Raw genomic sequence first — 19,912 nt, 5'->3', positions numbered from 1 at the left:
TCCGCCTCCTGCCTATTTTTTGCCTCGACGCCTACTAGCTGTCCGTATGCAGTTACATTGGCCAATAGGCCATTCCCCCTCCTTACCCAAATCTCGTTCTCCAATCGCTGCACGCCATCTTGCCAATCCTTCATTTTCATTGGCTGAGAGGCTTTCGTGCCGTCCTGCCCTTCCCATCAGAAAGCGCACGGAATGTGTATATGTAGTACTTTACCGGTACTCGTGCCTGTCAAGAAAGCCAGCGAAACACAGGGTTGGGTGGGTGGAAAGAGGCGGATGGGAGGGGGAAGACGCCCGAGTCATGTGCCGCCCGGTGCCCTGTCCTTTTTCCGTCCCCGCCTCCTTTGGCTTCATAGGACCTTCCATCCCCCCTTTTTGATTGGTTAATAGAGGGCGTCGTGAGCCCCTTCCTTTTCCCCCTATTTTTTTTTTTGCCGGCGGTTCGGGTGACGACACACTGATCTGGCCAACCAGGTGACTCGGTTCCGTTACGTTGACGCAATTAGCCAATCAGCGAGCGGCGCGCGCAGGCCGGGTGGGTAAAAGAGAAAGAGGCCGGCTCCTTTGAAGCAGGCGCGGCGCCATTTCCCGGCGAGCCGCCTCAAGGGTGGGGGTGCGCGTGCGTGGCGGCTGAGGCAACTGGGCATGCCGGCTAGCGCGCGGCGCTCGCTGGCTTCCCCGGTGGTGAACGGCGTCCTCTGCCAGTGCGGCGCCGCCGCCGCCACGGCGACCCCTTTGAGCGCGGCGGTGGCGGGGGGCCCCGCCATACCCGCCCTTGATGGAAGCGGCGGCTCGCCCCCTCCTGCTTCTTTCGCTTCTCCCCCGGAGCAGGAGCGGCGCCTGCGGAGCCTCTTCCTCCAGCTGGACGTGAACCGCGACGGCGCTCTCTGCGTCCACGACTTGTTAATCGGCCTGCAGCGTCTCGGGCTTCAGCGCTCCGAGAGGGATGTGTGGGTAAGCCCTTCCGCAATTCCTCCGCTAGACCTGCTTCTTTCACCCACCGCTGCGTAGCCACCTCTCGCGAAGGGCCCGTGTCCCTCTTTCCTTCTTCCCGCCCCTTGTTCTCGGTTTATGATACAGCTTCTTTCGATGCTAAATCATTTGGGGGAGGAAAGGCTAATTTGTTGCAAACCTTGATTTAAAAGATAATACGGGACCGCCTCTCCTGGTCTGCCCCGCGGAGAACCTTAAGGTCCACAAATGACAACATTTTGGAGGTCTCAGGGTGGTTGGATTGGTCTCAACTAGGGCCAGGGCCTTTTCAGTACTGGCACCGACTTGGTGGAACGCTCTGTCACAAGAGACCAGGGCCCTGCAGGACTTGACATCTTTCTGCAGGGCCTGCAAGACAGAGCTGTTCTGCCTGGCCTTTGGTTTGGACTCCGTCTGACCCTTATGTTTCCCTCCCCTTATGGTTTTGGACTATGGGCTTCTTTTAAAACGAGGCCGCATTTTAAATTGCATTTTAACCTGTACAGTGGTACCTCAGGTTAAGTAATTAATTCGTTCTGGAGGTCCGTACTTAACCTGAAATGGTTCTTAATCTGAAGCACCACTTTAGCTAATGGGGCCTCCTGCTGCTGCCGCAGGACAATTTCTGTTCTCATCCTGAAGCAAAGTTCTTAACCTGAAGCACTATTTCTGGGTTAGCGGAGTCTGTAACCTGAAGCGTATGTAACATGAGGTACCACTGTATTTTAAATTGGTCCCCCCCATTATGTTTTTACTGTAATTTTACTGGTGTTAGTCGCCTTGAGCCTGACTCTGGCTGGGGAGGGCGGGGTATAAATAAAAATTATTATTATTATTAGTACATGCATCATTTTATTTGTATTCAGCCTTTCCACAGTTTGAACCATGCTTATGATATGAAAAAATAAACAATTACATTTTGTCACAAACAAGAAATAAAACACATTTTAAAAATGCACAACCAAATCTGAACAATTTCCACATAAATCATTAGATCTAAAAACAAAGATATAAAAAATATCAACAGCAGCAACAAAAATGCTAGCCCAAGAGCCTGTTCAGCAAACAACAAAAATTTATTATTTACACCCACCACCACTAATTTATTATTTATACTCTGCCCAACTGGCCGGCTTTCCCCAGCCACTCTGGGCGGCTCCCAACAGAATATTAAAAACATGATAAAACATCAGTCATTAAAAACTTCCCTAAACAGGGCTGTCTTCAGATGTCTTCTCAAATGAGTAAATAAATTGGGATATTTATATTTTTTGTTGACTTTGGCCATGAAAGACCTCTATTGGCTCCCAGTACGTTTCCTAAATGGCCTCAACCCAATATAGTGGAACCTCGTGTTACGGACGGGATCCGTTCCGGAGGCCCATCCTTAACACAGAACGGATGCAAGCCAAAGCGCCGTGTCTCCATGTGGCACAATTTATTGCTTCTGCACACGTGCGATTTAGCGTTTCAGCACATGCGTGAGCGGTGAAACCCAGAAGTAACCCGTTCCGGTACTTCCTGGTTGCCATGGGACGCAACATGAAAACACGTAACCTGAAGTGGACACAACATCAGGTATGACTGTATACCTGAAGGAGCATCTCCACCCCCATCGTTCAGCCCAGATACTGAGGTCCAGCTCTGAGGGCCTTCTGGCAGTTCCCTTACAGCAAGAAGTTCCCTTACAGCGAGAAGTGAAGTTACAGGGAACTAGGCAGAGGGCCTTATCGGTAGTGGCGCCCGCCCTGTGGAATGGCCTCCCATCAGATAGATGTCAAGGAAATAAACAACTATATGACTGAAATTGTAGTTTTTAATTAGTCTTTAACATGTTACTGTACAAGTGATACAAGAACAGTAAGATGAGCCTGCTGGATGAGACCAGAATCTAGTTCAGCATCTTGTTCTCACATTGACTGATGTGCTTGTGGGAAGCCTGCAAGATGTGCAAACAGCTCTCTGCCCACCTGCAATTCCCAGCAACTGGCAACTGGTCCCAGCAACCACTGATAGTCTTGTACTCCATGAATTTGTCCAATCCTCTTTAAAAGCTGTTCAAATTGCATGAGAGATGTAAAAAACAAACACCATTATACATACTCATGTATGTGTAAAGTATCTAGCTTTATCAACTTGTTCCAGGTGTTAATTTATAATAACCTGATTCCCAGAGCAGCATGTGTATCATAACATCAGTGTAGAATCATAGTGGCATGGTTAGAGTTGAGTTATAATGCCTTCAGCTTTTAACTGAGTTAGTATTAAAAATGCTTGAAATATGCATATGAAGCCAGTGTTCACTGCTTCTTCTTCCCTTCATCCAGGTAGCTGCACATTTCTGAAGGTTGCTGTATTTATAATTCATAATTTGTAAATCTATCAGTTGCAGCTGATAGTGGATGGACTGCTGCCTGCCACTTCGTATATGGATGCTCATTTTTAGGTGATAATATATGGTAGGACAATGATGTTTCCCTAGTACAGTATATCTTTAATGAAGCTATAGTAACTTTCTCAACTTTTAAGTTGGCGGAATTCATTCTTTTGCAGCGGAACACAGCATATGGAGACAATATTCCAACGTGTAGTAGTGGTGGTAGGAAGCCTTTGGCAGTGATGTGTAGAAGCATTAATAAGCATCTCCTTGTTTTCACTTCTGAAATGGTGTGAGTGGCTATGGCTTTTTTTCTTTTCTTTTCTTTTCCTTTTGTTTTTACTGGGGTGATTGAACCCTGGGTGACCAATACAATCATGCTATTATCATATTATGGTCATTGGTCATAGCAGCCATTTCTATAGTCGATTGGTTCCCTACAATATTTCATAGAAGATTGTTTACTTTTAGTGAGCAAATACTGTTTCAAGTTGCTGAAGGTTCTTCTTTGCCTGCTGAACCCAATATACCATACATTTACCCTTCTATAGCCTGTCCTGAGCTGGCTTCCAAAGCAGGCACATTCATAAACTCACTACAGCATGTGTGCGTTGTGAAACTTAACAGTTATGCTTAGTCCCAGCACAGAAGAGAATTTGTGCTCTGGCATTTTACATCCATGTGCATGTATTTGCCATACATTCTTGTCTCATTCAAATTTCTAGGATTCTGGGAGAATCATTACCTGTGTGCATGATTTAACTTTTCTCCTAAGCCACCTCAATTTACTCTCCAACTTCAATCACAGCTTTGTAGTACACCCCTATGAACAGGTCAATGCTACAAACTGACATAAGAATGCTAGGAGCCATGTGGCTATATGGACCTCAGTTGTGGGTGCCAAAACAAAATGTCTAGGCGCCCTTCTTTTTGTTCTCCTTAACTTCCTGTATTTAGGTGTAACTAAAAACTGGCATGTTCTCATATGCAAAATAAGGGCGGGGCTGGCAGTGGAAATCTGGTTCCTTGGCTAAATTGTTAGTTTGTGCTCCAGCTAGTCTTGACCACTGCAACATGCTTTTTCCTGGCCATTCTTTGTCACATCTCTGCTGTCACATCCTCCCCAGAATTCTGCTACCACCAAAATAATATCTCTTCAACACCTACTTGCTCTGCATCCTACGTCTCTCAATATGAATTTATATGTAAAGCTCTTCATTTACTCCCATCCTATTTTTCTTAGTTCTCACTTCCCAACTGACACAAAGCCAAGTACATGTATTTGCATTTGTGTATAATTCACTATTGCTTATTTTTTAAAATATAGATTGTAAGCACCTCAGGGCAGGGGCCTATATATTTGGTTTAGTTAGTTACTCTGTAAAGTGCCATGTACATCACCAATGGTGCTATATATAAAAATAATAGTACATCCCATTGGATGGCTGCAAGCTTTTCATGATTATCAACCATATGTATGTTTGGGCTAATACTATCTAAAATGGATGCAGTCTGTTCCTCTTTCTGACAACACATATCTGGATTTAGCAATGGTGACTTCCAGGTGAGGATGTTTCTCAGGCAGCTTTCACCATTTATGGCAGGTGTGAGAAACCTTCATCCCTCCAGATGCTGATGGGAGCTGTAGTTCAGCAAGCATGGCCAGTGGTCTGGGATAATAGGAGCTGCGGTTCTGCTACACCTGAAGGGCCAAAGGTTCTCCACTGGGGGATAATTGCAAGTGCAACCTTCTTCCTATTCCAGCATATTTAGTTCCAGAAACCATTCTTTATGGAAGTATAGACTACTAGAGCATCAGAAAGATTGATGCTGACTAGCACCTTGCGGGCCTCTGGTTCATTTTTAGATCCATTGTTTTTTTGAGACCCAAGAGGGCCATGAGAATCCTCGTTTCATATTTTTAAAGACAGGCATTCCAATCTCATGAGCCTTGTGGAATAATAAGTGTCTGCATTGCTACTTAGAGCAATTTCAGCCATTCCAAGACAATGAAACATTCTGTGCTTTACAGAAGATGGCATGGTTGGGAAAGCTGCGCTTTGGAGTCATGGGGAAGCAACGTGGTGCTGTTCTGAAGGAGTTGCCAATAGGGATACCTGTAAGAGGCATGGCGTGCTGAGATAATCAGTGTTAGAAACTGAAATATAAAAGCTAGGAGCCAAATGGCTCCTGGAACCTGGAAAAAAACAGAATGGCTAGTTGCCATTCCCTTCCCACCCCATGTAGCAGCACTTTCTATTTATTTTTTTGAAATGCATGAACTAACACACAATTCACACAAATTAGTGACAAATTGTTAATATCACATTTTAAATAGACGTTCTTAACGGGACACCACAAACCATAAATGAGGCTCAGCCTCAGCAATAGTGTATGGTGTGTGTGTGTGTGTGTGTGTGTGTGTGTGTGTGTGTGTGTATCAATGTCTACATAGAAATAGATTCTACTGAAGTCAAAAGGGCTTACACCCAGGCAAATGTGAAAGGAGAGTCCCAATTCCAAGTTAACGTTCGTGTGTGTGTGTGGGACTGCCTAAGCAGTTGGGCCTTCAAAGTCATGTTATACTTATATGAAAGGTTCTGGGTACCTGGGATGCCACATTTACTGTGGCAATTTTTTATTATTAAAATTTGTATATTGCACTATGAAAAGGCAGCCAAATAAAAACAAGTGAATATGAATCAATCAAGTAAAAATGAAAAGGTAGCCAAATAAAAACACTCCAAAAATCTTCACAAAACCAGGTATAGAAGCTAATAGACAGGGAGCCCAAGGCAAGAAAGATGGTAAGGTAGGAGAGGGGGAATTGAGGCATGAAAGGGTAAAAATGAGAAATTAAACTTCAGGAAGAATTTCACAGGGCTTAAGATGAATATAATGTTATGGAATTCAGATTGTAATACAATAAAATGCAATATATAAGAAACAAAAGAAGCAATTAGGGCACAATTTAGGAAAAAAGGTTGTTTTCAATTCTGATCTGAATCTGCCTGTTACTCAGAAGTAAATCATAACCAAGTTCAATGGGGCTTTTCTCCTCCCCCTCCCCTTTTTAAACCCATGTATGATGTGCTTTTAATTTGAAATATACTTGCCAGTTATGATGGTTTAAATAGTGCATGTTAAAGTGTTATCTACCTCAGACTCTCACAGTGATGGCTTAAAATCAAAACAAATTTTGGAGTGGGTTCATTGAAGGACACTTAAGTCCTAGGTTTGCAAATTGGACACTCAAGGTGGTGTCTCTGCCATCAGTTGTATAGGTCTTTAATATGTATTAGTTGTGGTGACAAAATGATAAATTTATATGAAGGAAAGTGGGTTTAGGAGAATCCAGGGCTTGTCTGCAGAGTGGAAGAAAAGGATGATCTTTTTCTGCCTCTCTACTTCCAGCCACTCTATGAAGAATGAAGAAGGGATCCTCTTAAGAATATTAGGGGGGTGGGCAAGGGAAGCATGGCTTTGTTTTTTGCAGTCTTCAGATGAGGACTAGACCATGTGAAAAATGAACATAATATTTTTAGTTGGGGTTCATTCATTTTCAGCTTTGTATTCTTGTTTTTAAAAAGTGCACCTAGACATTCCATTGTTGCACCCATAACCTAGGTTTAAGGTGCCATTCATCTCCTAGGTTTCATATTTCAGTTTCTAACACCGGACCTTCTTTTTAATATCCAGAATTTGAGAATCTCTTAAAACATTAAAGTATTAATGTAAGCACCACCCTCCCCCTCCCTTGATGGGGGCCATGTCTTCTAAGGGGTGTTTTCTTGTGTAAATACAGTCAGTGGGACTCTAATATTGGGAAATTCATCACAATAAAACAAGCAGATGTTAGATTTATAAAGTGGGTTTACATATGCTAAGTCTTAAAATACTATAATAGTTCTCCTAAACAATGGGGGTTGGGGGAAGGAAGCAGGTTCCCAACCTCTCTAAAGCAGCTCTCTTCTCTTCTGAAATAAGGTGGGGAGGAATCCACCCCTCTTCTGTCTAGGAACCAAAAGTGAAGTGCCTCCTTAACAGTGGAGCAAACAGAGAGGCAGAGGAAGAGATGGGTGTGGGTGGGCTGAACTGGAAATCTGAACCTGGTTGCTAGATGGTGCTCTGGAGTCGCAAAAAAAGACTGGTGATGGGTTAATTTCGAACTCAATAAGATAGCAACTGCACTCCTGAAAAATTCTTGGATGATATGGCCAGCCAGTTTTAGTTAAGAACACAAGGGCAAGCAGCTATTATGATGGCACAAACCAGTCAAGAAGAAGCAACAGATGTGAGGCTTTAAGAGCTTTTTGTGGTGGAGGTGGGAGGGAGGGAGAGGAGGGCTGCTTTGCCACACTGGTGGGTGTGAAGGGTTTGAGTGAATGCTTCATCCTGCAAGGGTATGCCAGCTAGTGGGGCAGTTTCTTGGCGATAGATAGGGAGCAGGGAGTACTCGATTGAAGCCACTGAGTAGAAGTGTCATAGGAGCATAGAGCCATTATGATTAAATGGAATTTGTTCACAAGAACTACTGGATGGAAAGGGTTTTTTTTGGGGGGGGGGGTTATCCTATTCTGCTTAGAATATACTTATTTTTAAACGATTGGACATTTTCCTGCCCCACATCATTCAGGAAGGATAAATGAAAAACTGTTTGATATGAGATGTCAGTGCTAGATTAAAAGGAAACATATTCTGACATAGGTAGCTTGCTTGTTTTTTCAACTCAAATTAACAATAAATCTGAAATTGCATGTTGGAATAGCTAGACATAGGAAGGGGTTAATTTCCTTCATGAACATAAATTGCCCCATGGGTGAGGTAATCTGCAAGGCACAATGAACCTGTTGCTGTGGTAATGGCTGAGCCATGACCATGTGATTAATGTATGTCAGCTAGTTCTGTGTGTTGTGTCTTGGTTATTTGGTGCAACGGTAATACATTGTGTATACTGTATTTTTCACCCCATAGGGCACACTGCCCCATAGGACGCACCTAGGGGTTTTTTTGGGGGGGGGGGAAATAAAGAGAAAAAAAAAATTATTTCCCCCCCAGGCACGGGGCTGGCACAGGGGAAGCCCGAGCTTCCCCCGACCCCAGCCCCCAGAACAGCCTGCTATCCGCAAGCCTAGGGAGCCCGGCGGGAAGTCACGCTGGTTTCCCGAGGGAAAACCCGCTAGACGAAAGGGTTTTCCGTTTTTGAGCTGCTTTGCAAGATGATTTTCCCTATGGGCTTGCTTTGCAAGACGAAAACGTCTTGCAAGTGTTCCGATTTTTTTTCCTCCCCCCTTTTTTCTAAGCCGCTAAGCCACTAATAGCCTTTTAGCCGCTAATCCGCTAAGCCTTTAATAGCCGCTAAACCGCTAATAGCGCTAATCCGCTAATAGGGTTGCTTCGCAAGACGAAAAACCGCTAGACGAAGAGACGCACGGAACGGATTAATTTCGTCTTGCGAGGCACCACTGTATAACTTTGTCCAGAGCTGTTTGCTGAGCCTCTTCCTTCTACAGCAGCAAAATATTTGGGCATTACTCTAACTGATACTGCGAGCAAAATCTTCAGTTCCACCGTGTGTGCATCTTATATTAGATTCCCAACACTGCATTCTAAAAGTTTGCATTCGTTGCTGAATGTACTGATGATTATATAATTTTGGAGAACTTGTAAAAAAAAGAAGCCTGAAACATTTGAAAGCCTTATTTCTCAAAAATGATGCTTCAGCTGATTCACAATATGAATAATATTTAGATTGGCTAGAATATTTAGATTTGCAACTTTTGTTTCAAATACAGTGGACCCTTGGGTTACGTTACCTTTGGGTAATGTAACTTTCAGGTTGCGAACGTGGCAAACCTGGAAGTGGGTTTGCCGCATGCGCAGAAGCGCCTCTGCGCACCTCACGCATGTGCAGAACAGGCGCCTCCAGTTATGAAGATTTTGGGATATGGCTGGGCCTCAGGAATGGATCCCGTTCGTAACCAGATGTACCACTGTACTGCTTTTAAGTTTTCTTTCACAATGATCAAACAGTGATGCATGTAGCCTCAGTACTAAGGTAGCCTCAATACATGGAAATGCTCTTACATTTCTGCTATCTGTAAGCATGATGTGTGCCATAAACATTCTGACTGTCCACTAAATTTGTAGTAGTAAATGTTCTTCTCACTTTCACCCTTTTATTGGTATGACCTTCTTTCGTCTGTCCTTGTTCAGAATCCTCATCTCTACTTTCATCTCTTTTCTCACAGACTGTGGCAACTCCTCTCTCACTTGTCTTCTCATGTATCGACTGTCTAGATTCCTGCTTGTGACCTCTACTACTTGACATCTTCACATGTTCCAAGAACCGCTCATTTGCACCACATGCTACAGTGTCTGGTGTTTGTTTGGAGTTCCTGTTCAATACTTTGCAACTGTGTTCAGAACTGTCATCAGTTGATTACAAGCTATCTCTTATAAACTATCACTCTCGGACAGATTAAATGCATATATTCAGCCTTCATTCTTAAATTTATGGATAAATGTTTCTCTTCTCACTGGGTCTTACCATGACATTTGAGATGCCATACAACAGACTACTGCACTACATAAATGGTGTAAATTGGCTAGGTGGGTGTGACCCACATCCATGGGGGAAAAAAATAATGAACTGCCTGGGATTATTATGAGAGAGCTGGATACCTTTCCAGCTGATATTTTTGACCTGGGAATCATATCAGTTGTAATAGCCTCAGTTGTCCATATATTTTGTCTAGTTGTGGTAGTTAGATGTTATTTGTGATCACCAAGCCTGCCTCTTCCCCCAAATCCTTTGTCACCTGCACCTCCAGCAATACCACATGCAACTTGTAAAATTGTAGGTGATGGTCTGGAAATTTTTACTGTGAGATAAATATCACTATATTCTGTCTATATTCTGTTACTTATCTCAGTGACTTTAATGGGAAATCTCACCTACATGTGATATGGCTGTTTTAATAAACTTGTATAATTTTGACACTACTTATTCAACCTGATATTGCATGTGAGGTTTAATTTCCTGTTGAGCAGGAAGCAGAGACTGTAATCAGTATGGAACATAGGACTGCTTTTCTATTACCTGAACATACTCTCCAGAGTTCTTCTCTGATTAGCCTATCTCTCAGATATTGTCAACCTGTGTCTGCTCTGTATGGCTTCATACTGCAGATAGAGGTTTGAGTAACCGAGGTAGTGGTAAATAACTTGGTAGTGGTCCTCAATGTTATTTAATGGTGTTATTTATAGCAGGCGTCACTTAAATTGATGAACAGAAATGTAAGTGACTTGAAGTTCCACTGCAACATGCAAATCACCTTCTTGTGAACTGAGACCGGAAGCTCTTTTGCAGAATCACATGATAGCTTATCTGCAGCCACCAGAAGATCCTCTCCTTGGCACTTGGACTTGACACCCGATGAGTCATTGCAGAGTCACCTAGGGAGACAGGGCTGCTTTGGCTGCTGTTTCTCATATTGAATTACTTGAGAACAAAATTGGAATTACCAAGTCAGCAGACATTCTTTATCCTTTGCCGCTTGTTTTCTATGCTTCTAGCTTCTTCAGTTAAGACTGCTATCTTTTGAAAGTATGTTAAGGTTTTTTCATGACTCTGTACATTTAAACATTAAAATATTTTTTACAAAAAACTCCTGCCTGAATAATGTTATAGGAATTCATGTTATAGGAATTCTAAGGTCTCAAATATAGAATAAATGTTGATAATTGCACAAAGTAAGCACACATACATAAGTATATAAACTACATGTCTAAAATAGTATAGGAGAGCAATCCAAAAGGCATCTTGGCTCTCCTGAAGACTTCAAATTTCCCCTGCCTCCTGAATTCCCCTTGCCTGAGAACAGATAGCAATCAGGGGAAGTTCATGAAGGGATTCCTCTTCTATATCTATGAACATCCTTTGTATCAATTGTCATTGTTTGCCCATATGCTCTGCATTGAGGGATGTCTGACAGGCATCCTGATTGTCTTATCAAATGCTATTGTTCTGTGTAATCTGACAAACTATGTAAAATTTGCTAAATCCTCAGGAATATCACACCTTGGCCTTCCTGAGTCACAGTAATCCCACTTTATGTGTGATATAATTTCTAACTGTTTTTAGAGGGGATGTCCTGCTTCTCTATGCCAAAATGCAAATCCTTAAGAGATTTTCTTCTCGGTTCTGGGCCTCTCTTGCCTCCTTGCTAGGAGGGGAGGGAACTCTGTTGCAACAGAAAAATAAAGATGTGCCTTGCTTTCACTGCATCCTGCCTCCATCCATTCATCTCTGACCGATCATGGACTTAGGGGGCTCAGTCCCTTGGGGAGTTGGGCAGCAAAAGCCCATCACCCCAATTTCCCCTATATCAATATCAACAGTGCTCCAAGCAATTCTGAAAACATGATAGTAGTCTGGTCCTTGCCCAAGGGGTATAATCTCTGCCCTAGCAGACAAGATGGATAGAAGAAGGCCTGAGATTTGGAAGGCGTATCTGTAGCGATACAGTACAGTAAATGCTACTTCCTGGTACTGTCAGTTGAAAAGGCTATGTAAGGCATTCAGTGAGTTTGTAGGCAGTGACTCGTTCAGGTTGGGGATGTTTCCAGCTTTGATACCCTGGCCTTCTAATAGCAAATCCTATGCATCTTTCATCAGAAGTAGGTCTCACTGAGTTGAGAAAATAGTTTGGAAGCTGGGTGGCACCCTCTCATGCTGCTCTCCCACCCATCCTTTATTTCTCTCTCATGTCACTCCCTTGTATCACTTTGCTGTGGAAAGGGGAGCATGTACCAAATGGATGATGGAAGTAACTCCCTTGCCTTGATATGACATAGGAGAAGTGTGTAGTGGGAGAGCTGGACACAGGGTTGTGTTTAGGTAATGGCTGTGTGCTCTCTTGTTCCTGTCAAGTGGGAACACCACGGTAACTGCACCTGGAGGAGGTGCAGGTGCTGGGAGGTTGATTTAGATCAGTTTTTGAACAACTGCGGCAAGAGTATTGTTAGCCCAGAAATGGAAACAAGAAGAAATTCCAACAAAAGAAGAATGGCAGACGAAATTAATGGACTATGCAGAATTGGACAAAATGACAGGAAGGATTCGAAACCTGCGGGACCAGAGATTTACAGAAGATTGGAAGAAGTATATGAATTATTTGAAGAGCAACTGTAATCAACAAATTATGCTAGTAGGACTACAAGAAGTTCTGTAAGGAGAAATATACGAAGTGTTACAAAGTAGAAAAAGATAGAGATATTGGTTATGAGTTTGAAATGTAATAGGGAAGATAAGAAATGCATACTGAGAGATTAGATTGGAAAATTTTCAGACAGGATTGATGGAAGTCAAAAATTTGAATAAGATGTAAAAGTATGTTTAATTACTGTTGAAAATGATATGTTAAAAAAACTAATATGTGTGTGTGTGTGTATATATATATATGTGTGTGTGTGTGTGTGTGTATTTAGATCAGTTTTTCTTAAACTTGGAAAACAAGTCCTGCTGTAATTGGACTACATCTCTCATCATCCCTAGTTAGCATGACCAATGGTCAGGGATGATCAGAGTTATATTCCCACAGCAGCTGGGGACTCAAGATTGAGAAACATTGCTTTAGATAAAGGGTTGTTGAAATTGAAGTTTGGTATGCCTTCCTGAATTTTTGGGAAGCTGTACAAGTGAAAATTGCTTGATAACACCCTTGTTATCAAGTTGTTACTACTTAAACATTCCTGTTAAGGCATACAAAAATATAATTGGGCTTACTGTGTGGATGGTCTTAATGGTTTGGGAAACACTTGCTATTTCACCACGTGTCTGTACAGGAGTCCGGGTTTGTCTCCTTTGTCTCCTTCTGAACCACCAGCGCTATCCTGTGCTTGAAATGGAATGTATCTCTTCCCTAAAAATGGAATTTCCCCCTATGATGCTGAGGTGTATAATGTAACAAGCAATCATTCAAGCTAACAATATTCTTAGGATATCTGTGGCCTAAATTGCTGGCCAGCTTTTGTTAGCTGCACAAAAGTAATATTCTGTAAACCACCCTCAGACTCCCAGGCATAGGGCGGTATATAAATTCAGTAAATCGTCATCGTCTACACTGCCACACTTAACTTCAAATATTTGAGCAAAGTCCTCTGTTTAATTCTGTTCTTTGGCTATCTGCTACAAATCTGGCTATGACAAATCACCTCTTTCCTTGTAGACTTGTCTTTCATACAGTCCAGAGTACAGCTGTTTGACATTCACAGTGGGGTGAGCTGTGTAGTCCCTACTGCTACTTAAATATATTTGGAGTTTTGCATTGCTCCATTTCAAAGGCTCAGTGCAAGTAAGTATGATGGGATTTAGTATGGAGCATCTTGCAGGCTTGCATGAGAAAACAAAATGAAGGGTTGTATCCATTCAAGAGTAGATGCATTAAAATGAATGAACATGACTAACTTGCTTCTATTGATTTTGGTGTGATTACTCTCGCCAAGGTTTGTTGAGTAAAACTTAGATATCACTCTAATATTTTTGTAAATAAGTGAACTTAGCAAGAAAAATAAATAGAAAGCTATAGCAGCAGGATTGTGCACGTTTTTTCATGCAAATAACTATACTATCATGCAAATATTACTTTAACCCCATCCTTCCCCCAAATAGCTCAAGGTGGCAAACATAGTTGCCACTCCCATTTTTATCATTGCAGCAATCCTGTGTAGTAGGTTAGGCTGAGAGGGACTTACCCAAAGTTACCTAGTAAGCTGGTGACTCAACTGGAATTTGATTTTTGTACTACCTGGTCCAAGCTCTACTCCGTACATCACACTAGTTATAGGTGTTCTGCAGCTATAGCTCTAAGAAAAAGTAACTTCTCCACACATTATTTACATACTCTGCAAAAGTGCAGCAACTCTTAACCATATCCTAAATGAAAAGTTATGCTAGCAATTCTAGACTCCAAAGAACAAAACTGTTAAAATAGAGCCAGCTCCAGACTTTCAACTTGAAATATGTCTGTGAAATGTGTGCCAAGCATAATGAGGGCGGCATTGCCCAATTTAGATGTTGAAACAATGCAAAGAGGTCATGTTTGGCTTCTGTAATTAGGCATAGAAACTCTCAATCATGACTCAGCCTGGTTTCTGCTTCTCTGGTGCCAGGCTGGACATTATAGGAGCAAGTCTATGTTTTGCTTTGTTTTAAACATCACATATAAAATGGGGATATGATTTGTAGAGCAAAAAAGGTTAATGGGTGAGAAGTATAGAATGCTTTTCTCCGCTCCCTTAGCTCAGTTCCTTGCCGTCTTCATCCTGAGCATTGTTTTTCCTAGCCAGGGTCTGGTACTAGAAGTGAGCTTAACTGTAGAAAGATCATTTGTGGGATCAGATGGCAGAAAGTGAGCTATGCGCAGAAGAAGCATTGAGCATCTCCTTTAGGTACCTATGTCATTACTACATAAATTTGTATTTACATTGAATACAGTGGCACCTCTGGTTGCGAACCAGATCTGTTCCAGAGCCCCGTTCACAACCTGAAAGGAACGCAACCCGTGTCTGTGCATGCACGGGTCTCGATTCGCTGCTTCTGCGCATGCGTCTGATGTCATTTTGCGCATCTGCGCATGCGTGAGCGGCGAAACCCGAAGTAACCCTTTGCGGTACTTCTGGGTCACCGCGAGACGGAACCTGAAAACACGCAACTTGAAGCAAATGTAACATGAGGTATGACTGTATCTAGTTTGGCCCTTATCCCCTTGACAAGTATTATCTAGCTTTCTGGGGTTTGTTTGTTTAATTGTTACACTAAGGTAAGATATTGGGCATAAACATTGGGTGTAATCTGTCACACTGTATTAATTAAACAGGTAGCAAAGTTGATGTAATATGCTTTATTGGAGTTTCTAGCTTTTTGTTACATGAGGTCACCTTAGTTCCTACAAAGGCCCCTAAAGAACAATGATTTAGCTGACGTAGAATGTAGGCATGGTTTGAAAAGGACAAGGAATTCCTTACTCTGTTTCCAAGATTCTTGTCTGGGTCATGACTCAGATGCTGGAGCATCTTTTGAATGTGTTTTTTTCAGCTCTGCCTTTCCCTGTTTATAATGCTGCCCCCCTCAATTGTTAGCCAGGTCAAGCAACCTCATATTTGAGGTTATAGTCAGCACTCTATGCAGAATTGTCTGCCTGTATGCAATAGACTGTCCAGTCACACGCTTCCCTGATTGGCTCAAGATTGCTGGTTTGAATAATGAACATGCTAGTGTTAGAAACAGTGATTGGCTGAGCACTGCTGCAGTGAGAATGCAGGCTGGATGCTCAGGGCTTCTGTTCCTTTGATGTGTATTGGATGAGCTGGAAGCACAGGTTAAATCGCTACAGCTGTCTAGAGTGAAAGGATCTGTTATCCAAGCTTTCTAAGAGCAGTGCCTTTGCATTCTTTTGTTCAGGCTTCCTGTAATGCCTAGCATCTTTGCTTCATGCTAGGAGACTTGTGCTTTTCTCTTTCATTGTCTATTAGAGTAAACTGCTTGTGACGCCAGACACGACAGCAGTACAGCAATTTTGAAGGCAGAAAGCGGCTACAGCCCTTCTGGCGTTGCTGTATTTGAAGCACTGCCGCGATGCGGTTCCCTTAAGAGGATACTTGGTAGTGCATTCACTTTTTTAAATCGCTGTCTGCAGTGACTTCTTTACCAGGGCTCTAGTTGAAAGATAAGTGATGCTGCAGTCCCTCTGGCAGGTTTTTTCTTGCCTTTTTTCGAGGGCTGCATGTCAAGGCCCTGCTGAAGGAAAGGAGAATGAGGCAAAGGAATCTCCAGCTCCCCGCCCTGGGGACCAGGGACCAAAGATGCTGGGGAAACCGCTCAACAAAGAGACCAATCCCACTGAAAGGAGACCAACTATTCTATTGGTAGTTGGACCCGCAGAGCATTTCACACAGGTATTGTTGCTTTTATTCACCACCATCCTTCCCTGTGGGAATGACTTTCACTAGCCTAGACAGGTGTGTGTGAATGCGATGTGGCTGTAAAAGATAAAGGATGTGGGATGCTAAGACTTGGTTGCGCGGTTGGAGGAAAAGAGAAATAGTGAATACCAGTAGTTTGCCTCTTGAAATGTTTGTTTATGGAAGCGGCTTGATGGCAAAGCTATTATTAGGGACAAAGGTTGCATTGGCGCTGAAAGATTATATTACATAGGTGAATAATCTATATTATGGAGTGGCAGAAGTTATTTTGATAGAAACTGGGATGTTAAATTTGGTGCATAATTTATTTTACTGTGCTTGTTTGTTTAAAAGTATTTCTAAACTGCTTAGTATTTAAAATCTCCAGGCAGTGTTCAAACACATTTATGGTTGTGTTTTACAAAATAAATGGGCTTTGAAGCTTCTGGCTTTGTTGTATCTTTAGAGGCACTCATTACAATAATTGTGGAACAAATTACGAAGCTTTGAGAGGGCATGATACTGGCACTTTAGTTGAATTGTGTTTGGCTACAAAAACCTGATATTGTATTCAAGTTAAGAGCTGACTTCATTGTAGACTTTCAAATGTTCATCTCTTTGTACTGTAGAATGTTATTTGGAGAGAGAGAGTGTGTGAGTGATAATGTGAACCTTTTATTTCTTGATATGGGAACCTGCCTTTCAAGGGTGAGGGGTGCTAAGCGTCTTACACAAAAGCTGGAGGACCACAGATAACTTTCCTCTATAGTCTATGCAATTTTAAAATTGTCACTTGCAGGGGGATAGAACTGAAGCAATCATTTTTTTTTTTTAAAAACACCTTTAAAATAAATGTGAAATGATCTAACCCCACAGCCAGAAATTTATTGCTTAGATTTGTTAGTTTACATGACAGGATAATTTATATATTAGCAGACTTGTGGTTTTGAAAACTTCAGGATCCAGCAAGGGCAGAAATTGGCATTGTTGCTGGTCTTTAAACTTGGATGCTCCCTTGAAAAAATGCAAATTGGAAAAAAAATGTAAATTCCTAACATCCAGAGTTTATCATTCTGAAAGCTATTCCTGGCATCTTTTCCATTGAAATTATCTTTTCCTGTAGGGTAGAGCCTTCATTAATTTTTCAAGCAAACAAGCCACTGTTCCAGATTATTCTTTCTCGAACTATCATTAAGCACACTAGATCTTTGTTATGGGCTGGGGAAACATTTTTTTGTGAGTGGCACAAATGCTCTTGGTTACTATTGGACCTTCTTGAAGGTCGTTCTTTGACAATGTCAGGCTTGGAAAGTCACATTTTTGGCTGGAAAACAGAGTGCCTGCTTCCATATGAAATTCTGGAGGCTTTAGAAAGCAGGAGGATATTGCAAGCAGAGCCTCTTCTATTGCAACACTCAGATTTCAGAATGCCCTCCTTAGCCAGGTCCATCAGCCTTCCTTCTTAAGTTTTAGGCACCAAGTAATAAAACCAGTTTGCACAAACTTTAGTATTTGCACTCTCTTCCCGCAACCCACTGTACATTACTGTTACATTTTTTTGTATAGTTTTAGTGTAGTAACTTTATTTTTATTAGCCACATTGGACATTAGATTTTATGAAAAGGCATAACATAAGTAAAAAACATACACATAGTGTGTTAGAGAACATATGTAACAATTAACATGCTTTCTTTTATTCTACTTTCTGGATATAATGAAATGAATGCTGCTAGTGTAATGTTAGACTGGGGAAAAAGTCCCGCCTGTTGCTCTTGTTCCCCTGGATACGTTAGATGTTCCTTAGCTATGTTGGCGTCTCAGCTTGCAGTTAGAGAGGAACTGTGCGCTCTCTGCAAGAAAACTTAACTAGGGAGGAGGGGTTTGAGAAAGGAGTCAAGCAAAGAAGCCATCGGTTAAAGGCTTCAAAGATTCTGGGACTACAGTGGTACCTCGGGTTACAAACACTTTGGGTTATAGACTCCACTAACCCGGAAGTAGCACCTCAGGTTAAGAACTTTGCCTCAGGATGAGAACAGAAATTGCACACTGGCAGCAGCAGGAGGTCCCATTAGCTAAAGTGGTACCTCAGATTAAGAACGGACCTCCGGGACAAATTAAGTTCGTAACCAGAGGTACCACTGTATATGTTTGACTTCCATTGCTTTTTCAGAGACAAAAATACTACCCTCAAATAAGAAATATAGAAACATTTATTTGCTATAAAACTCTACATGGTTCACATCACCAAGTTTGTTTAACATTTTGGGACCTTGATACCTGAAGGCGTACCTCTTCACACATTGTCTTCACTTACCCCATCCTACTGCCCTGCTCACAACTGTGAAGAATATTCTCACGTTATGAATGGTCTGTGTCACCATTAAGAAAAAGTGGTACGAATAGGCCAATATATATGTGGAATGTCCCTGGATCAAGTGACTTTTCTTTTCTCAGAGTTCTTAAGCTAGCTCGAGGTCGTCATCTGAACTAGCCAGAGTTTTAATTGACAACCAGTCACAGTCAATGCATGATTTGAAAACAAGACTTTAGAGCTATCTTGTCCAAAAATGGCAACTAGACATTCCATGTAACCTTGGTTTAAGGAGCCATTTGGCACTTAGGTTATATATCTGATTTTCTAACATTGCTTCTAAATGCCATTGCCAAATTAGATAGGGGAAGGTGTTTATGAGTGAAAGGGCCTTTTTAGCTCTGGCCCTTTCGTTATTAGTACAGTGTTGTGATTTAGTATTTTAGCTGTGTGGTTTTTAAAATTGCTTCCTCTTATAGCTTAGTGCTGCAGTATTTTACTTCCCTGCTTTGTTTTAGTTTTGACTAAATTACAGTTGTGTTTCTGTAGCATTATAATTGGTGTTTTATATAATTGTGATTTGTCACTGTTACCTTGTACACCACCCAAAAAACTATTGTTATTAGTGGGTTGTAAGCAGAATGAAATAATAGATATCTTACATTAGGGGTGGGGAAAACTGTATAGAGTTGAAGAGTTGGAAGGGACCCCAAGGGTCATCTAGTCCAGCCCCCTGCAATGCAGGAATCTCAGCTGAAGCATCCATGGCAGATGGCCATCCAACCTCTGCTTAGAGGGAGTCTGATCCACTGCCGAATAGCTCTTACTGTCATAAAAATCCTAGGCAGTATTATCTTGATTCCTCCTTCTTTTATAGCCCTGTTCATGTGTTACTTGCAGGTAGGACTTGGCCCCACTCGCACCACTGTCTGATAACAGCTTTTGTGCTTGCTCAGTCAGTGACATTGCTCTTGCTGTCTTGTGGTGGAGATTTTAGTCACAAACCTTTTGATAGGAAATCTCCACTTGATCGCAAGGGGGCGATCCTGAGTCGCAAGAAGCGACTAGTGCCTGGCTAATTTCGAACACTGAACCCACGGAGTCCCTGGCATCATTCACATAACAAAAACCACCATAGAGATATCAAACTTTTCAAAAGTAGGAGATCCATGGCTTGACTTTGGAAAAAAAGGAGGTCCACAGTACTTAACTAATTGGGTAGCACTGCTTTAGAGCATGCTTTCCCAACCTGAGGTCCTCTACGCTGCCCGGGGATGATGGTAGTG

At 42.1% G+C, this 19,912-nt stretch overlaps 1 protein-coding gene across 4 annotated transcripts in view; it reads left to right on the top strand.

Moving 5' to 3' along the window:
* Positions 1 to 451: 451 nt before the first annotated feature.
* SLC25A25 (solute carrier family 25 member 25) overlaps positions 452 to 19,912 on the top strand; it is a 40,400-nt gene continuing 20,939 nt past the window's right edge. The window contains exon 1 of one of the 4 annotated variants that reach the window (XM_083484581.1): positions 452 to 954. In XM_083484581.1, the coding sequence (XP_083340707.1) occupies positions 646 to 954 (309 nt within the window). In that variant the 5' untranslated portion in view covers positions 452 to 645. Of the gene's footprint in view, positions 955 to 15,646; positions 16,310 to 19,912 lie in introns of those variants that run through there. The other 3 variants (XM_083484580.1, XM_083484585.1, XM_083484582.1) reach the window with 3 other exon arrangements.

This window comes from Podarcis liolepis (genome assembly GCF_965112155.1).
Source record: "Podarcis liolepis genome assembly, chromosome: Z".
NCBI lineage: Eukaryota > Metazoa > Chordata > Lepidosauria > Squamata > Lacertidae > Podarcis > Podarcis liolepis.
The sequence above is the reverse complement of the archived record's forward strand: the minus strand, read 5'-3'. Positions and strand labels throughout refer to the sequence as shown.